General features: G+C 41.7%; 3 protein-coding genes across 5 annotated transcripts in view; 2 read left to right on the forward strand and 1 right to left on the reverse strand.

Annotated features, from left to right (window-relative positions):
- The window catches only part of LOC144049969 (otoferlin-like), a 29,708-nt gene extending 28,769 nt beyond the window's left edge, over positions 1-939 (reverse strand). For both annotated transcript variants that reach the window (XM_077562753.1, XM_077562743.1), the window contains exon 1: positions 794-939. The gene's annotated coding sequence lies outside the window, so the exon portion shown is untranslated. The remainder of the gene's footprint in view (positions 1-793) is intronic.
- Positions 940-1,832: 893 nt separating this feature from the next.
- On the forward strand, positions 1,833-9,641 carry LOC144049978 (uncharacterized). 2 transcript variants are annotated; one of them, XM_077562778.1, is made up of 14 exons: positions 1,833-2,184; positions 3,959-4,033; positions 4,131-4,294; positions 4,589-4,688; positions 4,815-4,931; positions 5,128-5,549; positions 5,851-5,978; positions 6,044-6,252; positions 6,767-6,932; positions 6,999-7,167; positions 7,388-7,492; positions 8,395-8,445; positions 8,590-8,746; positions 9,023-9,641. In XM_077562778.1, exons 1-14 carry the CDS (start codon positions 2,100-2,102, stop codon positions 9,031-9,033), a joined length of 1,959 nt encoding a protein of 652 aa, XP_077418904.1. In that variant the 5' UTR covers positions 1,833-2,099; the 3' UTR covers positions 9,034-9,641. The 2 variants fall into 2 exon arrangements, with proteins under 2 accessions (XP_077418904.1, XP_077418893.1); XM_077562767.1 differs by having other exon boundaries at positions 1,836-2,184; positions 8,536-8,746.
- A 228-nt stretch (positions 9,642-9,869) lies between these two features.
- ahi1 (Abelson helper integration site 1) overlaps positions 9,870-19,874 on the forward strand; it is a 16,773-nt gene continuing 6,768 nt past the window's right edge. Inside the window, exons 1-19 of the mRNA XM_077562791.1 lie at positions 9,870-10,358; positions 10,909-11,015; positions 11,182-11,579; positions 11,647-11,720; positions 12,596-12,782; positions 13,110-13,302; positions 13,380-13,475; positions 14,675-14,860; positions 15,039-15,194; positions 15,845-15,977; positions 16,044-16,167; positions 16,770-16,999; positions 17,170-17,273; positions 17,560-17,678; positions 17,962-18,233; positions 18,522-18,685; positions 18,775-18,808; positions 19,419-19,447; positions 19,558-19,650. Coding sequence (XP_077418917.1) covers positions 10,349-10,358; positions 10,909-11,015; positions 11,182-11,579; positions 11,647-11,720; positions 12,596-12,782; positions 13,110-13,302; positions 13,380-13,475; positions 14,675-14,860; positions 15,039-15,194; positions 15,845-15,977; positions 16,044-16,167; positions 16,770-16,999; positions 17,170-17,273; positions 17,560-17,678; positions 17,962-18,233; positions 18,522-18,685; positions 18,775-18,808; positions 19,419-19,447; positions 19,558-19,650 — 2,709 coding nt within the window. The 5' untranslated portion in view covers positions 9,870-10,348. The remainder of the gene's footprint in view (positions 10,359-10,908; positions 11,016-11,181; positions 11,580-11,646; positions 11,721-12,595; positions 12,783-13,109; positions 13,303-13,379; positions 13,476-14,674; positions 14,861-15,038; positions 15,195-15,844; positions 15,978-16,043; positions 16,168-16,769; positions 17,000-17,169; positions 17,274-17,559; positions 17,679-17,961; positions 18,234-18,521; positions 18,686-18,774; positions 18,809-19,418; positions 19,448-19,557; positions 19,651-19,874) is intronic.

Consider the following 19,874-nt stretch of genomic DNA (forward strand, 5'->3'; position numbering starts at 1 on the left):
TTCCAGTTGAGCATCCACACTGTTGAGGGATTGTGCTCTTAATTACTGTACTTTGTTCAGTGGCGCTCAATAGTGAAGGCAGCCGTCATCGAAGGCCTCTCTGGCTTCACTCATGAAGAAATGTTGGCCAAGTTGCAATTAAAGAATAACGATTCAATGAGAATATGGCTTGTACCTGAATTTTAAAGGTGTAAGGTTAAAGTATCAAAAGGTACTTCAAACATTTATCAATTAAAGAATGGCTAGAATACATCAAAATTAATAAATACAAAAATAATATGTGGTAACAAATTTAATTAGAAAATAATAATAAAACAAGCTGGACTTTTAGTAAATTCATTAAATACAATTAAATAAACAAATTTGATCAAATAAAAACAAAAGTCTACACACCTAGTGCCAGGTTTTTGGGATTAAAAAAATTAGACCAAGATAAATAATTTCAGAATTTTTTCCACCATAAACATAAACTGTACACCTCAATTGAAAAACAAGAAAAACATGAAATTGGGGGAGCTAACAACTGAGAAATGCCAGGAAAAGCCTACTCGAACAGTTTAAAAACTTTATTTGGGGCTTATCAGGGGCACATTAAGCTTTTAACTATGAGTTTGAATGCAACCACATTATCTCAGTATATTTTTATTCCCCCTCTCAAAAATATAGACTTTTTTCATTTGTGGTTTACGGGTTATAGAAAATGAAATGTTTTGCTTGAAAAAAGGCTGGCTGGCTCCTCTCTCATGTTTGGATGGATGCCTTCATGACTTCATACCAAGCGTGCAAATGTTACCTCCGCAGCTCCCTTATTTGTGCTCCACTGATTCCGTGTACGCCACATGACCGCCGCGGTGTCGGGTGTCCTTGTGACACTTTTCAAAACCACCATCCAGGGCAGGTGGAGCTGACCTGAGCTGAACTCAACCCTGGACGGATTTGATCAAATCTGTGTAGGGAAAAAAACCCTGCATGAGTACAGTAGTGGTAGTACAATAACGTACCGTGGTTAGTTGTTAGCACATCTGCGGTTTGGGGTTTGAATTCATTTGGTTAATTGAAGATGCTAAATTGTCCATAAGTGTGTGAATGTAAATATTTTTTTCGTCTATACTGTACGTGCCAGGCTGGTGACGGGTCCAGAGTTGTTCCCTGTCTCTCACCCAATGTCAGCTGGGACAGGCTCCAACTCACCCCTGACCCTAAAGAGGATAATAATAATAAGCACTACAGAAAATGGACGGATGAAAACAAAGAATGAAGAAACAAATGATGTAAGGTATTTAAATGAAACATTTTCTAAGACAAAAATAATAATAATATAATAATATTGCGTGCAGCATAACAGCTAAATGCTGCTTCACCATGTTTTCATTGAACTCGAGGCTCCACTAATTGGCTGTCTGCAGACCTCAGAGCCCTACTGGGTTTATATTCGATTAGCATTTCTTTCATATATTCAGGACCTAAACCGTTCCGTGATTAATAGATTATTAGCACAATTTTAAAATCAATTCTACAGCTGACTGGGGGCCAGTGTAAAGAACTGGAGTAATATGTTCTGACCTCTGTGTTTTGGCCAGGAGTTCAACAAATGCATTCCAAAATAAAATAGACAAGCAGTTCTTGTTTTGGATCTAATCAGAGGACGAGCATTTAAATACTCCCTCCAATAATCATGGATCGAAAACAACAACTGCACATCTTTTTGCATCATCAGCTGAGCAGCTGACGTCATCGAATCTCGGTTGTCACGGTAACGCACATGACGATGTAGACGAGGGGGGAAACACTGCATCCCTGTGGCCACTTCCATCCTTATTAAAGTGACACAGCCTTTTTTTTTCCCCCCCACCCCCGTCGTCCTTGCTGAGTGAAAGTAAAGCAGAGCGGCACACCGGGGAGGAGGAAGGCCTTTTTATAGACGCGTTTAGTAGTATAACTCGGAAAGGGAAGAAGAGGAGCTCTGTTTGGCCCGCTGATGGCCGAGCAGCTGATGCAGCGGGGCAGCGGCGGACCCCCAGGCTTCTTCAAATAGAAATTAAAAGGAGGAGGGAGAAGAGGAGGAGGAGGAGGAGTGTGGAGCTAGAGCCAGCGTTGGTATGCCAGGCTCCATAGCCAGCATGCCCGCGCAGAAGAGCATCACCGCTGCGTGGCAGGCTCCGGTGAAGAAGACCGCACGAGAAGGTGAGTCCGAACAAGCTTGCATGACTACAAACGATGATGTCAGACTACACATAGTTGTCATTTTGCAATTGGTAAAAAAAAAAAAAAACGTCGACGACAGTTGGGATTCGGGCGGCATATGAAAGAATCCAAGCCTGAGGTTTTATAGCACAGTATTATACATGCATGCATGATTCTCCATCACGGGAACTACCCTGTGTGATGACATCAATACGCAGCAAATAACAGCAGGCGGGTGCTAAGGCAGTCATGTGATTCAATGCCACTTTCAAGTATCTGATGCTGTTTTCTTTCCTGGGGTTTTCTTGGGAAGATTTAACAGTGGATAGGGTTAGAATGAGTCTCCTGGTTCAGGGTTAATCCCCTGATTTTGGGTCAGGGTTAGGCCACTTATCTAACGTCAGCTGATTCAGACCCCCGATTAAGTGATAGGCTTGGACTCCTGAATAAGTCCTTTGATATAGGATAAGGGTTGCACCCCTGATTTACAGTTAGGGTTAGTGCCTGGATATGTTTAAGCCCATATCACAATGAGCGGCGAATGCTTGCCAACGTAGCAAATTTTGGTTTTGGTTTTGATGTTTGCAAACAGTTTTACTTGTCGCAAGGAATTTTTGAACATGGTGTCTGGTCGGTGCTGGATTTCACTTTCCTTTCTTTTCTTTGGTCCTTCCTCGGGTCTCCTGACGGGCCACACGACTCTGGCTGGAAGTGTTCGGTTTAGGTGAACGGTATGGGATTTTTTAATAGGTTTTAGGTGAACTAATGAATACACACACACACACACTCGCACGCACGCACGCACATACACATACAAAAAAAAAAAAGAGAGAGCAATGATGATGACATGTCAAATCGGTAAAATTACCGAATGAACAATACTGAGCTCTCCAGGAAAAAAAAAAAAAAAAGAGGAATTTTTGAACATGTTAACTCATTCACTGCCAATCCAGTGAAAAAATATCTTTGACGTCTATTGTCGTCAATGGCAGCAAATGAGTGAAAAATGTCGTTGCGAATTTATGGTTTCACTAACAGTGGCAAGTATTTGCAAAACAGTCATAAGCATTTGTTAATGATCATACCTCGTATCTGTCGCCAAAGTTCTTTTTTATTCACCAATGATAGAGATCACGGGAGCATGGATGAGTTTAAGGACAACAATAGCAAAATAGCGAATGGTGAAGCAGAAAGAGAAATTTGATGACAAGGGAATGCCTGCACTAACCTTAAAATATATCCATATAATTGAAATCCATGTCTGATGGGATGCTGGGGAAGGTTTTCATTGGATTCGGTCCATCTGCTACTCCAGATGTTGGCAAAAGGTCCCAAAGGTTCTCAAACAGTTGCAAAGGCAATGCAAATAGTTGCTAATCTTCACAATACTATTCTAAACAGTTGCTAATAGCCGCTCTTCTGTCTTTCACATGTTCTCAACACGTTGTCTGTAAGTCGCTAAATGTCGCCAATGACTGAGATGACCCACTGAATTTCGCCAACATTCATCACAGAAGTTGACAAATCCAACATTCGCTACCTTTGCAAGCATTTGCCGCTCAGTGAAATACCACCTTTAGGGTAATCGTCTGCAATTTAGTTTTAGTATTAGTACCCTGGTTTAGTGTTAGTATTGATTTAGACCCCTAATTTTAGGGTTAAGGTTTGACTCTTGATTGAAAGAAATAAACAAAATGGGGAAAGGATACCCGAGCACTGTTTAAAAGCAACAGTGATGCACATAAAGATGTTGTCATTGTGTTTGTCATTATAGCGGTTAGTGGAACGAATGTGGACGAGAGGCTTAAAGCTGCCCGGGAAAGAAGAGAGGAGCAACAGAGGTTACTCGGTACGTGGCTGGTTACTAATAATAACTCATTGAATACTGTCGACCGCTACGCGAAAGTGAGTGAGTCCATTCCTACATTTGTGGTCCCCAAATCAAGCCTCACGAGTGCACAGCAGATATGAGCGGGAGCGGCGGGCCAAGCTTCACTATGAGCAGCAGCTACAGGAGCGCCAGAAGAAGCTGCAGCAGCAAAAACTCAAGGAAGACGGGAGGCGCGCTGCCGTGGAGGAGAAGCGACAGCAGCATCTCAAGGAGGAGAAAGTCCGTTCTTTAATAGCCGGCAAATCACATGTGCAAGTCCCAAGTCTTATGTTCCAAACCCCGACACAATAACTAAAAATTGCTAAAAATCTATTTTAGATTTGATTACAACATAGTGATATTTTCAGAGCAATTTCAGTATTTCAATGTTTTTGAAAATATTTTTAAAACAATATAAAAGCAATGCGTTTTAACTGTAATAATAAATATCTGCGATATAGTGGGGGATTACTGTCAATAATGATCAAATGGACATAGAGTTTATACTATCATCCATCTTTTTCCAAACATAAGGAGCGAAACGAATCTGCTGTGCGCCGAACCCAAGAAAAGAGCAAAAGAGCCCAACAAAACTTCAGCCAAAACGTGAGAGACAGGAAGCCCGCCAAAAACGGTAACACGGGAATCCATCCAAAACAGTGTGTGTGTTCTTATGATTTGAAACTTTCTATTCTAATGTGTCTTAACTTTCCCTGGCACGTCTAATCTTAAACTCCACGCGGCTCCATCCACACATTAGCTCCACGTCACATAGTGCTCAGCACATGGGAGAAGAACCTGGTGAGTCGCCTGCTAACTCCCACAAGCTCTTATCTGGCTCGGAGCAAGAGTGCTGCTGGTCAGTCGGGAGAAGAAGGTACTGACCCCAGCAGGGATGCGATGCATCATAAGAATGGCTTGCTAAAAAAAAAAAAAAAAAAACTTCTTCTGTGCTTTTTGATAACTATTTTCTTCTTCTGCTCTCATCACACACATTCTCATTCTGTCCACTCATTTTCCATTTAACAACCCCTGCACAATATCAACGGTAATGGCAATGAACGCCGGCTCAGTTGTTCATATTTGTCGCCGTGCAGTTTCATTTTACCCCACGACCAGCAGCACCCCGAGCAGTACCCCGCAGAAGCTCCAGGACCACAGACCCCAGATCCAGAGGACACAAAGCCAGAGAGCCCAAGACCAGAAACCTCAGAATCAGAGAACCCAAAATCAAAGACCCCAGATTCAGAAACCCCAGATCCAGAGACCACAGGAACAGAAACCCCAAGTCCAGAGACTGCAGAACCAGAAACCCCAGATCCAGAGACTCCAGAACCAGAGACCACGGGAACAGAAACCCCAAGTCCAGAGACTGCAGAATCAGACACCCCAGAACCAGAGACCTCATATCCAGAGAACCCAGAACCTGAGACCCCTGAGTCAGAGGCCACCACCACACCTGAGTCCCAGCCACAGAAGCACCAGCGGTGTACAGGTGACCGTGACACTTTGATATGAAGATAGATAGATAGATAGATAGATAGATAGATAGATAGATAGATAGATAGATAGATAGATAGATAGATAGATAGATAGATAGATAGATAGATAGATCGATCGATAGATAGATAGATAGATAGATAGATAGATAGATAGATAGATAGATAGAGGCTCAATTGATTTAAAATAGATTTTAAGTGTCAGAATGACTTAGCAGGATTACATAATAACAGTATATCGTCCCATCCACAGTTTAATACTAGTATTTTTACATTTGATTAATGCTTATGTTTTAGCCCAAAAGAACCACACCACACAACGCTAACAAGAAGACTCCAAACAACAGTCCGCATGCCCGTTTGCCTCTAAACCACAACGTTGCAACGAAAACAAGCAGAACCGCATCGGCCCCATCTCCGGAAAGGTATGCAACCACAAATCGTGTAGCGCAACGACAACGTGACACATCTTTTCATCTCCCTTTGGAAGGGCTCACAGGAGATCGAGCCGGCGGCACTCCATCCCTCTTCAATTGGACCTCGAGTCGGTTCCAGAAGAAGACGTCCCAATTTGTAACTCTGCCCTGTTACCCGGCAACTCCAGGCCTTCCAGGGCTTGTACTGAAGACAAAATGGAGGATTCCATTGACGCGCCCAGCTCTGAGTCAGAGGTCGAGAGCAGAACTGCGGGAGATGGCAGTGAGTTCCGACAAGGGATTTGGATCTTGAATGAAATGTGATGATGATAGAGGTTGTTTTCCAAAATGAGGGGCTTCCAAGTAACCCAGAATTTTTATTAAATCGATTTAGGTGCTGGGGTTGAAGTTTGTTAATCTCCTGTTTTAGGGTTAAAACCCATCTGAGTAGGGTTGGACCCCTGATTTGGCTTGTGGATCTCAGATCAGTCAAAGACTAGGGTTTGCATTATACCTCTGATTTAGGGTTAGAGTTAGGGATTAGGATTTAAATTAAGAGTTTGACCTCAGATTTTAAGTAGGGGTTAGGTTCAGTATTAGGGGTTTTAGAGATAGTCTGTGACCACAAATTTTTGGTTGGACCCCAATTAAGGGCCTGTGTTTCAAGTTAAAAATGTGGGTTGATATATAGAGTTAGATTTAAAATGAATGTTTAGGGGTTAAGAGTTCAAATTAGGGTGAGAAAACTCCCTAAATGAGATGTGATGATGACGACGGAGGTTGTTTCTCCTCATCAGGTCCCTCCAGGATGATTTCCCCTCCGCCCGAGGCCCTGCTGAGGCCCTCGAGCGGAACCACCGACCCAAAAGAGGCATCTCGCTTGCTGGCCGAGAAGAGGCGAGAGGCTCGGCTGCTCAGGGAGCTGGAGGAGCAAGAGAGCTTGGCGGCGGCCGAAGCTGAAAGGTAAACGCTGAACTGCAACCGCAATCCGGACTCGTGTGATTCAGCTCACCTGGCTCCGATGTCCAGGCGCAGTCGCGAAGAGCTGGAGCGCCGCAGGGCCGAGGAGCGAGCTCGGCAGCAAGCCGAGGCCGAGCATCTGATCGCGGAAAAGCAAAGACGCGAGGAAGAAGAACATAGGCAGGCAGAAGAGGAGAGAGCTCAGGCCATGCGGGAAGCAGCTCTTCTGCAGAAGCAGGTGGGCTGCAAACCCTCAACGGAAAAGTTCCGCTTTGACCCTCCTGTTGTGTTTGTTTCTCAACAATGTTTATGGGTCAAAGTGACCCGTTCTAATGTTTAATCATCACAAAACATCACTTAAAGCAATGCAATGTTTGAAAGAAAAAAAAAAATCAAAAAATCAAATTAAAAACACGAAGGCCAGCAGACAAAGTTGAACCACACTGTGACGTCGACAGAGGGTGGAGGAACAAGCCCGAGAGCGGGAGAAAGCGGCCCAGTCGCAGAAGGAGCGCGAGCTGCTCGCACAGAAAGAGGAAGCAGAACGCCAAGTCAGGAAAAAGGTGATTTTTGCATTTGCAGACTCACACAAACACTTAATTAAGGAAAAATTGAATAACAATTACATTAAATAAATAGAAATAATAGAAAAAGCAAAAAAATTAAATAAAATAAATATTTAAATAAAATACAAAGGAAAGAAGAAAAAACAAGCTAAAAAATGCCATTTTAAAAATAATTCAAAAACAAAATACAACAAATGTATACAATAAATTATACGAACAAATAAATAAAATACAAGGCAAATTAAAAGTTCAATTACCATATGAAATAGAAAAAAGTGAAAAACAAATAAATGAGCAAAAACTAAATTAAAATGAGTGATTTAAAAATATAGAATACATATAAAACAAAATAAATGTTTAAAATAAAATGACAAAAAAATTATATTGATTACATAATATTCCATCCAACAAGATTATCCCATCTGACTTTGGACGAGGGGTCGGCGGGAGAACCCTGGCCTGGTTGCCAGCCAATCGCAGGGATCAGATAAAAGATAACCATTCACAATCACATTCATACCTATGAACAATTTAGAGTTTTTTTTCTTCCAATGTACCTATGAAGCTTGTTTTTGAAATGTAGCCGGAGAAAACACAAGCAAGCACGGGTGAACAGTTACTGTTGTATTTATTATTATTACTACTAGTAGTAGTAGTAATAATAGTAGTAGTGGTAGTATAAAAATGGATCCAAATGCATGTGTCACGTGTCTCACCCCTCAGCAGTTGGAGGTTCACCACCTCTGCAGTACCTGAACCTGGCAACCTTTGGTACCTAAACAAAGTCTTTCCTGTTTGAGCTACGCCTGTTAATCATACGAGCCTTCTGTCTTGACGGAGAGGTTGAATGTCATCCCAAATGTAACCATTTAACACTCAAAGCTCTTTGTCTCCTGCAGCGACTGGAGGAGATCATGCGGAGAACCAGAAGAACAGTTTCTCCTGACACGGTGAGACTTAGCCAGCAGGGTCTTGTGACCCACACAAACATTGCAGCTCTTTGTCTCAAACCTCCTGGTTACTTTGACACGTACCCGCAGAAATCAGGGACGGTGAGCATCTTACCGAAGGAAAACAATGAGCCTCCTGTGCAGGATGCCGTCAAGCTGCCGGCGGTTTCCAGGCCCTCGCAGACGGTCATGGATGACGAGGACGCCAATGATGACATGGTGCCTGTGGTGGCCTTCAAAGAGCGCAGGTCTCTCCGGACTCTCACGGGTCTGGAAGACATCCAGACACACCAACGAGCAGGTGAGAATCCAAATCCTCTAATCAATACATAATCCAAAACCTAACCATTGACCCTGACTCAAAACCTGACTCCTAAACCTAACCCTGACCCCAAAACCTTTAACTGTTACCATAGCTCAAAATTTAGAAAATTTAAATAGAGTCATGTGAGTTCAAATGACCAACAAATCGATTGAGAAACGTGCCTCTCTGCGAGGTGACTCATTATGAATTTCCCTCATTCATTGCTGTTTAAAAAAAAAACATTTTTTTAATCTCCCTGCTGTTTATCCTCAGAGGTCATCTGAGCTGCAACATCTCAGACAAGCACAAGGAAGTCACCACCATACTGTGAGAACTGCGATAACGGCCATCTTCTTCTTTTATGTGTGATTCCAAGGAAAATTTCCTTAAAGGATCAATTCCGCGCAGCAGGATTATCAATCAATAGTGGCTTCACTTCACATAACAATCGTGAACACTGTTTTCTCCTGTGTATTTACAATCACAACGCACTTTTAAGTATTTGTTGCTGTTGAAGTGCTTTTAGTGCCATTAGAATAGTAACATACAATCTTGTCTGTAGTATGAGCAAACACACATTTACAAGCTGCTAATGAATCCTAAAGTAGTTCCCAAAGACTTGGCTTTTTAAAGTGTTGGATAATGTATTTTTGCACAAATAGCAGTGGCTTTGCTTGATAATAATAATACGTATATGCAATATTTACCATGGTGACCCACGGTAGTTTATTCTTGTTACATGAAAGCGTATAAAACAAATCAACATTTAATGATGTTTTTGTCACTTGTTAGCAAATAGGTTTGAATATATATACTGTACAAGTTATGCTATTTGTTTAATGCTGACTATGTCTTTGTTGACTGTAAATTATATTAAATTCACTAAAATAAACGCCTGCCTATATTGTATTTCATATGAATGCTATATCACCCTTCAACTTTCAAGCCAATAAAAAAAAAGAAAGGCAGTATGATTATTTATTCCAAATGTATACAGTCACCATCCAAAGAGAATGTCGGAGGACCTGGAGTTGCATTTCTGTCCTGCTGGGGGCAGTAGCACAAAGAAGAGGACGAGGAGGAGAAAAAGAAAAACACAAGACGAAAAAGAAAAGGGGAAAGCGTCGCTCGCGCAGCCATGTCAACGCCGGTCTGGAGTGTTTTGCTAACGTTGTTGCACTATTTTTGGCTGAATAAACCACACGCATACGTAGAAGTTACTGGAAAGTCACGCCGATAAAACATACGAAGTGGTCTCGAGGTGGGAAAAGCGAAACGGCCCTCGGACCTCCTTCACATGCTGTAAATTGTTGACGGCGGACGGTGTAAATGCAGTGATTGATTACACGGAACCTAAGAATCACACACTACGGGCAGCTGCGCGCGCGTGCGGTCTTACCTTACTAACGCATTTTGTCGTAGTTATCTGAACATTCATAGTGTATTTTTGGGGGGACGTCAACTGGGCCAGAGTTAAGTGGGTGGTTGTTTGTGCGCCAAGAGGGCAAGCGTTTGACCCTACGTATGACGTCACTCCTGGCTTTTTGCTAAGCTAACGTTAGCATGCTAACGTAGCTAGCTAAATGACAGACTTCGGTAATGCCTGCAGGTAAGTTTCTTTTTTTTTTATGGTGGCTTTCTAAAATGACATTTATCCAAGTATAAAAAAAAAAAAGCAGCGTAGCTCCATATTGTTTATATCTTAAAACGCCATTTTGACCTCTCATGTACTTCCGGGTGGCAAAATGTTTAGCTTTTTTTATTTTTTTTTATTTAAGGACATCGAGGGAAAACAAACTAAAACCTTTTTGGGTTTATCTGGAAACACAACCTCAAACACTTCAAGTTTTTGGCATTGAGAGAAGGTTCTCGTTTAACCGCCTCCCACTACTTTTTTTTTGGTTAAAATTATGACAGAGAAACTAAGTTGAAGTATTTTTAAACCTGCCAAATTTTTCATTCAACAAAGTGCTGTACATACTTCTTAGAGATCTGAGATCATATGAACATGCTAGAATTACTCTGTTGCCTAGTAACCTAATAAAGTGTCACGTAAGTACAATTTAGAGTCACTCTGTTTGTTCGGTCATTTAGCCCGGCAACTATGGAGCCTTTTCCAGTAGCTGTTGTCTACATTTGTGTGTGCTACTACATTGCAGGTGAGAGTACCTGGACAACGACCCAGGACGGATTGGACGAGACGTTTGATAAGCCAAGTAAGAAAAAGTCCAAGAAGAAAAACCCCGAAAGCAAAGAGAGCCTTGTGGTAAGTCATTTTCCTCGCATTTGTCTGCTGCCTGTTTCCTCGTTCGCCCAATTCACATTTTATGCAATGGAAAAATACTGATCAAAATCCAGTAGCTGGTTCCTGTATTTTTATTTTCTTAACACCCCTCTTTATGGCTGCTGCTTCTTTTTCCCCCTCTCTCCAGCTCCAGACTCTAAAGAACCTTCGTCTTAAGAAGGACGGGGAGTCCGATGACGATGCCAGACATCATCCTGAACATGGCGGCAATGAGTGTGAAACATCCACAAAAGTCAACAATGAAGAAGACACTCCGCCGTCAAAGGCCAAGAGGAAGACTAAGAGGGAGCTGCCTGGCCGACCGTTGCCCAACAAAGCTGCCCTATCAGAAGCAGATGACGTACCGAAGGAAGCGAGACTCGCGAGTAAGAAGGAAGCACGGAAAGATGACGACAAGGACGGCGATGAACTGCTGCGGGAGTACCAGCAACAAATGGCGCCAGAAAACGAAGAGACACAAGGCAGTGAGTACGTTGGGAAGAAGAAAAAGAAGAAGAAGCTGAAATCGACCGAATCAGATGTTGGGTGAGTTTTTATTGTCTTATTTTAATTTCATATTGAGTTGTTGATTGTTTGAGCTTTTCTCCATCAGGGATCATGACCAGGACGGTGATGTGGAGAGTGACTCTAAGGACAGAAAGAAGAAAAAGAAGAAGAAAAAGTCAAGTAAGTAAACTGTTTGAGTTCGGGAACCCCAGACTTCACACTCCCATACCACTTCGTCCAGCTCTTCTGGGGGGTTCCCAAGGCATTCCCTGGTCAGCCCACAGACACATAAACCTGCCCAACTCCTTAAGGTTTTGGCATTTCTCTCCCTCATAATAAACAAGCCATGTTCACTTCCATATTTGTTTTCTACTCAAAAGCTGTGCTGATCTCAAATCCGTGGCAGTAGATGAACTAGGAACATTATTAAATAGCAGGGATGTGATTTTTCCGCTAATTCGCGGAATTCCGCTTTTTTTATCTCCCCCCCAAAAAAAAATCCGATTTTTTTTTTTTTGTATTTCATTGTGTATGCACATGACTCGGACAGATAACATCTTCTGCTATAACAAAGACATTTGTGGTATGCTCTAATATGAGTTACTTTTCATTTGGTCATGATACAATTATTTGTTCATGAAATTTGAACTCTTCAACATTATTTATGTGTTAACTTGGTAATCACATTAGTTAGATATGATGATATTCTCAGTGATAGTTTTTAAAAGCAAAGGCAGTCCAATGTTTTTGAATGTGACTGATTTTGAGTTGACTAAAACTGCCATTTTATATGGGATAGTTCAATATACATTGAAAATTTGTGCTGTTGTTTTGTCTATTTCTTTGTCATGTGAGTGCATTGAAAGTACTTAAAAACACGGAAAACCCGTGAGCGAGTGCCAGCGGCCCCCAGACCCCCCGGCTAAATTTTCAGATAATTTCACTTTGGTCAAATCACATCCCTGAAATAGGTTAAGTGCTGTTGTAAAATATAATACGCCATCATTTAATTATTTTACATTTTAATTTAATTTTGACCGTTTTTTTTTTTTCAGCGTTGGAGGAAGAGAACGCCAATGAAGTGCCGAAAAAAACAGACCTCGATGAAAATGACGGTCTGGTGCTGGGGGTGTACGTGCACCGAACAGATGGCCTCAAGACGGACCTGCGCATCTCTCATCCCATGGTGAAGGTCCATGTGGTGGATGACATCACGGGCCAGTACGTTAAGAAGGAAGACAGGTAAGGAAGGGTACCGTTAATGTTATTTTCCCCCCTTAAACAAACATCCTATAATAATGACGTCATGGAAAATGTTTTTTATTTTTTTCTAAGTGGAAACATGATGCACCTGAGACCAATTTTCAGCTACATGGCAAAAGCTGTGAATACATGTCCACTTGATTTTTCGTTTTTTTTTTTTATTTCCCAACAAATTGTCACAAATCTAAAATTTTAATCCATTGTGGGATGAAGCTGCAAACTCACAAAATGTGAAACACAGCGAATACTTTGTGTATGCACTTAAACACTAATCAAATGCGACACTACTGTATGTTTGCACCTCAGCCATCGTCCCGTATCGTCGTTTTACGAGCGAGACACCGTGGACCACATCCTCCCCATCATGACGCAGCCGTTTGACTTTAAGAAGAACAAGTCAGTCGTCCCCGAGTGGAAGGAGCAGATCATCTTCAACGAGCCCTTCACGCACTTTGTCGGGCGGGACCCCGAGAGCCCAAAAGTTGTTCTCTTCTTTGAGGTGCCGCACACACAAAATCTTCATAGACTTTTTTTCAGTCTGTAATTGGTTGCCTTCCTTCTCCCTTTCCCTCAAAGATCCTGGACTTCCTCACCATGGAGGAAGCCAAAGCCAATGTTGACGTTGAGATACATGAGCGAGGATTCAGAAAGATTGCGTGGGCCTTCCTCAAGGTATTTTCGTCCAATCCTAGTTGCTATTCAACCGCTTCTGACCTATAGATGATTGCAGTGGACATGACATATTTGCACGTCTAAACCAATAAAAATGCATAATTTGGATGATGTCAACACTTCTGGTTCATGATTGGATCCTAGCTAACAAATTGCAAGTTGATTTACATATAAAACGTCACAGCCATACTATCCTGGCGTCCACTATAACAAATAGAAACATAAGATAACCGGGGGGAAGAATTCCATTTTGTTCTTATGTGAGAAACGAGTCAAAATCAGTAAAATAAAAAATAAAATTTGCCCAGCAGAAAAAAGGGGGCTCGTTGTGCAACATTCATGTTTGATTGCTTATATACAATTACAGTAGTTGGGTCTGTGGACTTCCTGCCTCCCCTTCAAGTGTGACATCGCAACCAAGTCTTTTTATGTGCTGCCTATTTCTGAAAATGAGTAAATTAGAGTTGTCTCAATCTGATCGCATTATGGGAAATTAGAGCCAATCACGTAATTTGCAGCTGATTCATATGAAGTGATCAAAGATATGATTTTTTTTTTTCGTATTTCCCAAAAATTTTAAAGTCATGAAGTGGCAAAATAATCCTGGGGTACAAAGATACGGCCAAATAAAACAGCAATAGCTGAATTTTATGTTACATAATGTATTGTTTCCGGCTGGTGTTATGGCATGAACAAGATAAGGCAAAAAAGCACATTCACAAAATGGCATGCTACATAAAAGAGAAGATTTTGTTTACTTAATTTGAACCTTTGCTGCACTAGACTTATAGCCACATTAAAAAGGTATCAGGTTGGGATACCTTTTTTTGAATATTAAAAGGAGGACAATAGACAAATTGAATGCACTTTTTTCTTAATGCATTGCCAGGGTGATCGATCGGGACTTGGAATCGGCAGATACTCAAAATCAAGTGACTTGGGCTTAGGTGCCAACAAATGTGATTGGGACATCCCTACTGTAAATAATAACATGACAATATATTGATAATGGAAGAAATACATGTGCATTTTTTTTAATTTTATGAAATAAATGGACAATACATATTTCACAATTTAACATTTTTGTAACCTGGCCCTTGAAGTTTGTTCCCAGTTTTGATTGTTAAAAAAAAAAAAAAATCAGCTTGCCTCTTTTTGCCTATGCTTTTTAAAAAAACAAACATTTTTTTTCCTTTTAGCTAGTCGGCGCCAATGGTGTGCTAAACACCGGCAGCAAAATCCGCCTGCAGCTCTACTGCCCACCGACGTCGGCCAAGAGGCAGCCTCGCACCATAGAGGTGGTAAAATGGTGGCAGCATTACCCCCGCGTTAAATACGCATCCACACTCTACGTCACCATCAAAGGCATCAGGCTACCACAGAACGTAAGTAAGAAGAAGGAAAAAAATAGCGGCCATTTTGTTGTATCCTCCACTTACGGAAAAAATAAACACATCACTTAAATATCATGCGTTCCTATGTTTAATTCATAATTATCAGAGATTCATCAAAATTGAAGATACAAGCACGCAAAACGTGGTCATTGCTTTGAAATACATTCAGGTGGACCCGAGCATGCGTTCAATGATGGCGCTGCAGGAGGAGCGAGGCAGCACCACCTACAGCGAACTGCAGGACGGCGCCCCCAAGATGGCGTCCATATCGCACGCAGAGGGGAAGAGCGCTCCAGCATTGAAGTGGAGCAGAATTCCTGGCCAGGTCGATGTCAAGAACACAGTGGACCCTCACAGTTTGCGAGACCTTGAAGCAAATGGCAAAAATTTGCGAATAGTAGATGCCACCTCAGTTGTTTTTATTTTTTTTATTGCATTTATTAATAGTTGACGCCCTAACTGTAGCCCAAATTATCATCACAAAACACAATTAATGTTAGTACAGTTTAAAACCTACCTTTACCCTATAAATAACTGATGCTTTTATTATTATTAGTCGAGTAGGCATTATGTTATAATATTTGACTCAGTGATTCAATCTTTTAAATTTATATCCTACCAAAGTTTGGGTTCCTTTAGAAATGTGGTTATTCTTTAAAAGAAAAGCAACGTTTTTTTTTTTAATGTTGTATTCATTTATAAAATATAAAACTGCTCTTTTCCTTGTATTCACACGAGTAAATTAAATTACAGACTTAGTCAGGGAAGCAATTCAATTTGTAAGTCAAGTTACCACTGCTCTTTTCTGTCGAGATGGCCAGCTTACCCCTCTGATAGCCTTAGAATGACGCTGGATATTTGGGGCGCCATTTTAGGGTACTACAGAAAGAGCTTATGTTCTGCTGAAAAATTACCAACTAGCAAATTGCCATTAATAGTTGCATCCAGAATAAAATCCCAGGCTTTGTTTTAAAGGTATGTCGGATTCCCAACAAACCCGTGCTGGCGTTCCGCGGGGGTCATATGGGCTGCTTGACGGTGCTTTTCTCGCACGCCGGCACGCTTCTGGCCGCCGCATGTGCCGACAGAGATTTGTTCCCCGTTGTAGGTGAGTGATATCCTCACCTCTGTTGATTTAATTCTTCACTAATATTAAATGTCGTTTATGTTTCAGTGTTTGAGATTCCCTCAGGGAAAGCCTTGGCTGCCTTCAGCGGCCATCTTAAAATCGTCTACGAACTCTGCTGGTCCGCTGACGACAGACGTCTTTTGTCCGTCTCGTCCGACGGAACTGTCAGGTGCGATTCTCACACGTAACTTTTTTTTGGAGGAAACGTTTTATTTGAGGTGAGGTGTCTGTTTTTTCAAATGGACAGACAAACCTGACGAGTAATTGTTACACAGAAGGTCACTGGTTTAGGAACTACATTTTTTGAGGTGAGGTGTTTATTTGTTAAGTGGAGGACACACCTAGCAATTAATTGAAGAGTGCTTCTCTTTGAGGCTATTTGAGGAATATATATTATTTGAGGTAAGCTCTTTGTTTTTTCTGAATGGATGACACACCCTAATTGTTGAATTAGAAATATGTTGTTTGTTTTTTAAAGTGAGCGATTTATCTGTTCATTTGTTCAGGGATGATCGCTATTTGAGAAAATATGTTGTTGTTATTTGAGGTTGGGTGTATGTAATTTTCAAATGGACGACACGGTCGGCAACTAATTATCACACGTCTATAAAAGCGAAGGCCGCTCTTTGAGGAAATATGTTTTGTTTGAGGTTAGGTGTTTATTTGTTGAAGTGGAGCATACACTGGCGATGAATTGAAATGTGGTATCTATTAGACAAAATTAAATCAAACCATGGAGGTGATCTTGGCACCGTTACCTGGTGTTTGCAGGGAGTGGGATGTGGAGCAGCTCAACCCGAGCGCGCGCAAGGTTCTGCCGCACCCGTCGTTCGTGTATTCGGCCCGCTACCACCCGGCGGCGCAGCATCTGGTGATCAGCGGCGGCTACGACTGCGTGGTCCGAGCGTGGCGACTTGACGTTGACGACATCAACGGCCTTCTCCTGCGCGAGTTCGAGGCCCACGGTGGTTTCATCAACACCATTTGCTTCGACGCAGAAGGTAGAGGACGTTTCGCCATGACATCACATCACTTCTGGGTGGCAAAAACCTTTTAAAAAAAAATTAAGGGATTTTTGTCATTTTACTACCTTGACGTAACCTGCCTTTTGTTTACAAACATTATTTATGAAATAGTCTATTGAATGATGTTGATTTCCGCAAAACGTCAGGACACAGGATGTTTTCGGCTGACAACACAGGAAGTATCCTCATGTGGAAGACTTCAGTAAGCAACGGCGAGGAACAACCTTGGCGTCACTGGTGTGTGGAGAAGGTAACAGATTCCCTTCGCCTTAGCTCAGCTTGGGCGGAGTGATGAGGCTTTAAAATAATATCTTGCAATTTTTTTCATTAAAAAATGTGTATTTCCTAGTTTGTATTTTTCACCTTTGCATATAGAAAAAATGTGATATTTTTTTCAGAAAGTGTTTTTCCTGCCTGCATGCATTGTCGTATTAACAAATTAACATCATAGTTGTCGATTATTCATTACATGTCTAGACATTCAGCATAACAAGGATTAAGGTGTGCGCTAAACGCTACACGTCGTCGCTTTACAGATCCACACCGAGGCGGACCTCAAGGGGATCCCCATCAACATGCTGCAGGTCCATCCAAACGGGCGCTGCCTCCTAATTCACGCCACAGACAACATCCTTAGGAACTTGGATCTGAGAATGTAAGACTGAAGTTCCCCATTAGGATTTGTCACTACAGTGTAAGGATTATAAACTGTAGCGGGGATGAGCATGCAAGCTAATATCGTTGAAAATGAGTCTGAATTCAACGCAACTTTATTTCTATTAGCACTTTAAAACAAACATTGCTGCATACAAAATGCTGTACATGAAGTAGAAATCAATGTTGTGAAATTATTGTTATACTGTTTATGTTTGCATATAAATTCCTAGGTAGCCCTAAATGGGGCTGTAACCATACCAGTAATATTTTTTCCGTCTCAGTATGACAATGAAAAGGTACATGGGAGCCACCAACCACCGAGAGAGGATCAACAGCACCTTCACGCCGTGCGGCGGCTTCATCGTCTCCGGCAGCGAGGACGGAATGGCTTACGTTTGGAACGCCGAATCCGGCGACCAGGTGGCGGTTTACTCGGAGCTTTGCTACAGCTCGGCCTTGTGCGGCGTGGCTTTCCACCCTCACGAGAATATGGTGGCTTTCTGCGCCTTTGGGGAGGACCAGCCCGTGCAACTTTACCTGCATGACCGCAAAGGTGGGACTGAGCGCTACGGCCTTAAAATCGATTCCCTGTATAATACAAATGCATGTTTTTTCTCTTTGCAGCTAATTGTGAAAATAAAAGGCTTAAGTCATTAACATTTTGAATGTTCAACAATATAACTGCAAAGTAGTTTTAGCAACATGTAAACAGGCAACCATTTTTGTGGGGAATATTTAACAACTCCATAATTGCCTACCAATTCATTATTAGAACCGATTAGTGTGTTACTTGTTATTTCCTCACAACGACACATTAAAGCTTTTTTTTTTTCATTTTTAGTGTCCCAACTGGATGTACTTGGTATGAAGGAGCTCCGGCCGGCGTCAAACACCCCCGAGCTTCTTCGCAGCACGCCGACGTCCCTCTCCATGGACCAGTTGAGCCAAGCTACCAGGCTGGCGTTGAAAATGCAGCGAGTCAAAGAGCAAATGGATTCCGTCCTTGTAAATATACAGCACATTAAATCCTCTTTTTTTCTCTCTCCCTACTTTTAAAATTTGTAACATAATTTTTGATGTTGTTTTGTTTGAAGGATCCACATCACAGGTTGTCATCTGTTGAACCAGGTACTGTTTACTTCAGTGGTTCTCAAAGTGACACCCATGGGGGTCTGCAAAATTTCAGTGCCATTCATAATATGCAGTCATATCATTCAAAAAAGTGCATACCTGCATGTGACTAAGTTTAATCATTATTCACAAATCTATTTAGAATTCTGAGTAATTGAGGGTTTTTTCAACATGGTCCTGGTTCATTTACTATGCTCTGCTGCCACCTGTTGGCCGTTTGTGTAAAAACTACAATTTCTTCAACCGTTCTTTGCAGCAGAGAGGCTGCATCAAAGCCTTCTGTATGCTCTAGCATAAAAAAACGGATAAATAGGTCTTTGGGACACTTAAAATAGAACATATTTATATGTTTTTGGAAGCAAATGAGCTTAAGTAGTATTTGTGAAATTCCTCTTTTGACTTCAAAATTATAAGCTTACAACTTTAGCTTAGAGAATATGACTTTTACAAAATATGTTTTTGTTCTTGTCGAGGTAAAAGTCATAATATTCTGACGGTTTTGGTTCCCTGGACCCACATTTTGAGAATTCCTGATTTACTTTCAGAAGGGTACCTTTTATTACTTCAACAATTAACTACATTTATACTTTCTGTCTCCCTGTGACAGGAAGGAGCCTGTTTTCAGATGTCCGCACGGTACTTATTTTTTATTTATTCATAACCTCTTCTACTTAATAGTATAAAATCACGCTAGCAATTAAGGCCAAGTGCGTTCGATGGAACTAAAGCCTCCCTTTCACCCTCAGATAAAATCCAACGCCTCGCTCCCTCCTCTGTTGGGCGGCTTCAGTCAAGTCGGGCTACATCGAAAGGAAACGCCGTCGTTCCGGCTTCAGACGGTGAGGATGCCATCGCATTCACTTGAAAGGAAACAGGCAGATTTTCACCCAGCATTTAAAACGGTTCCCAGGTGTCTTCATAATATGTCTGTGGCGTGCTTAGTTTTCAGTCGTTCTTTGCTCGCCCCTCCCCTCCCCTATTGTGGGGCCAATTAGCACTAGTAAGCTAATCTGTGCATTCAAGGACACCGCAGCTCTGCTTAGCTTTTGACTTTGACATGATA

This window comes from Vanacampus margaritifer, chromosome 1 (genome assembly GCF_051991255.1).
Source record: "Vanacampus margaritifer isolate UIUO_Vmar chromosome 1, RoL_Vmar_1.0, whole genome shotgun sequence".
Lineage (NCBI taxonomy): Eukaryota > Metazoa > Chordata > Actinopteri > Syngnathiformes > Syngnathidae > Vanacampus > Vanacampus margaritifer.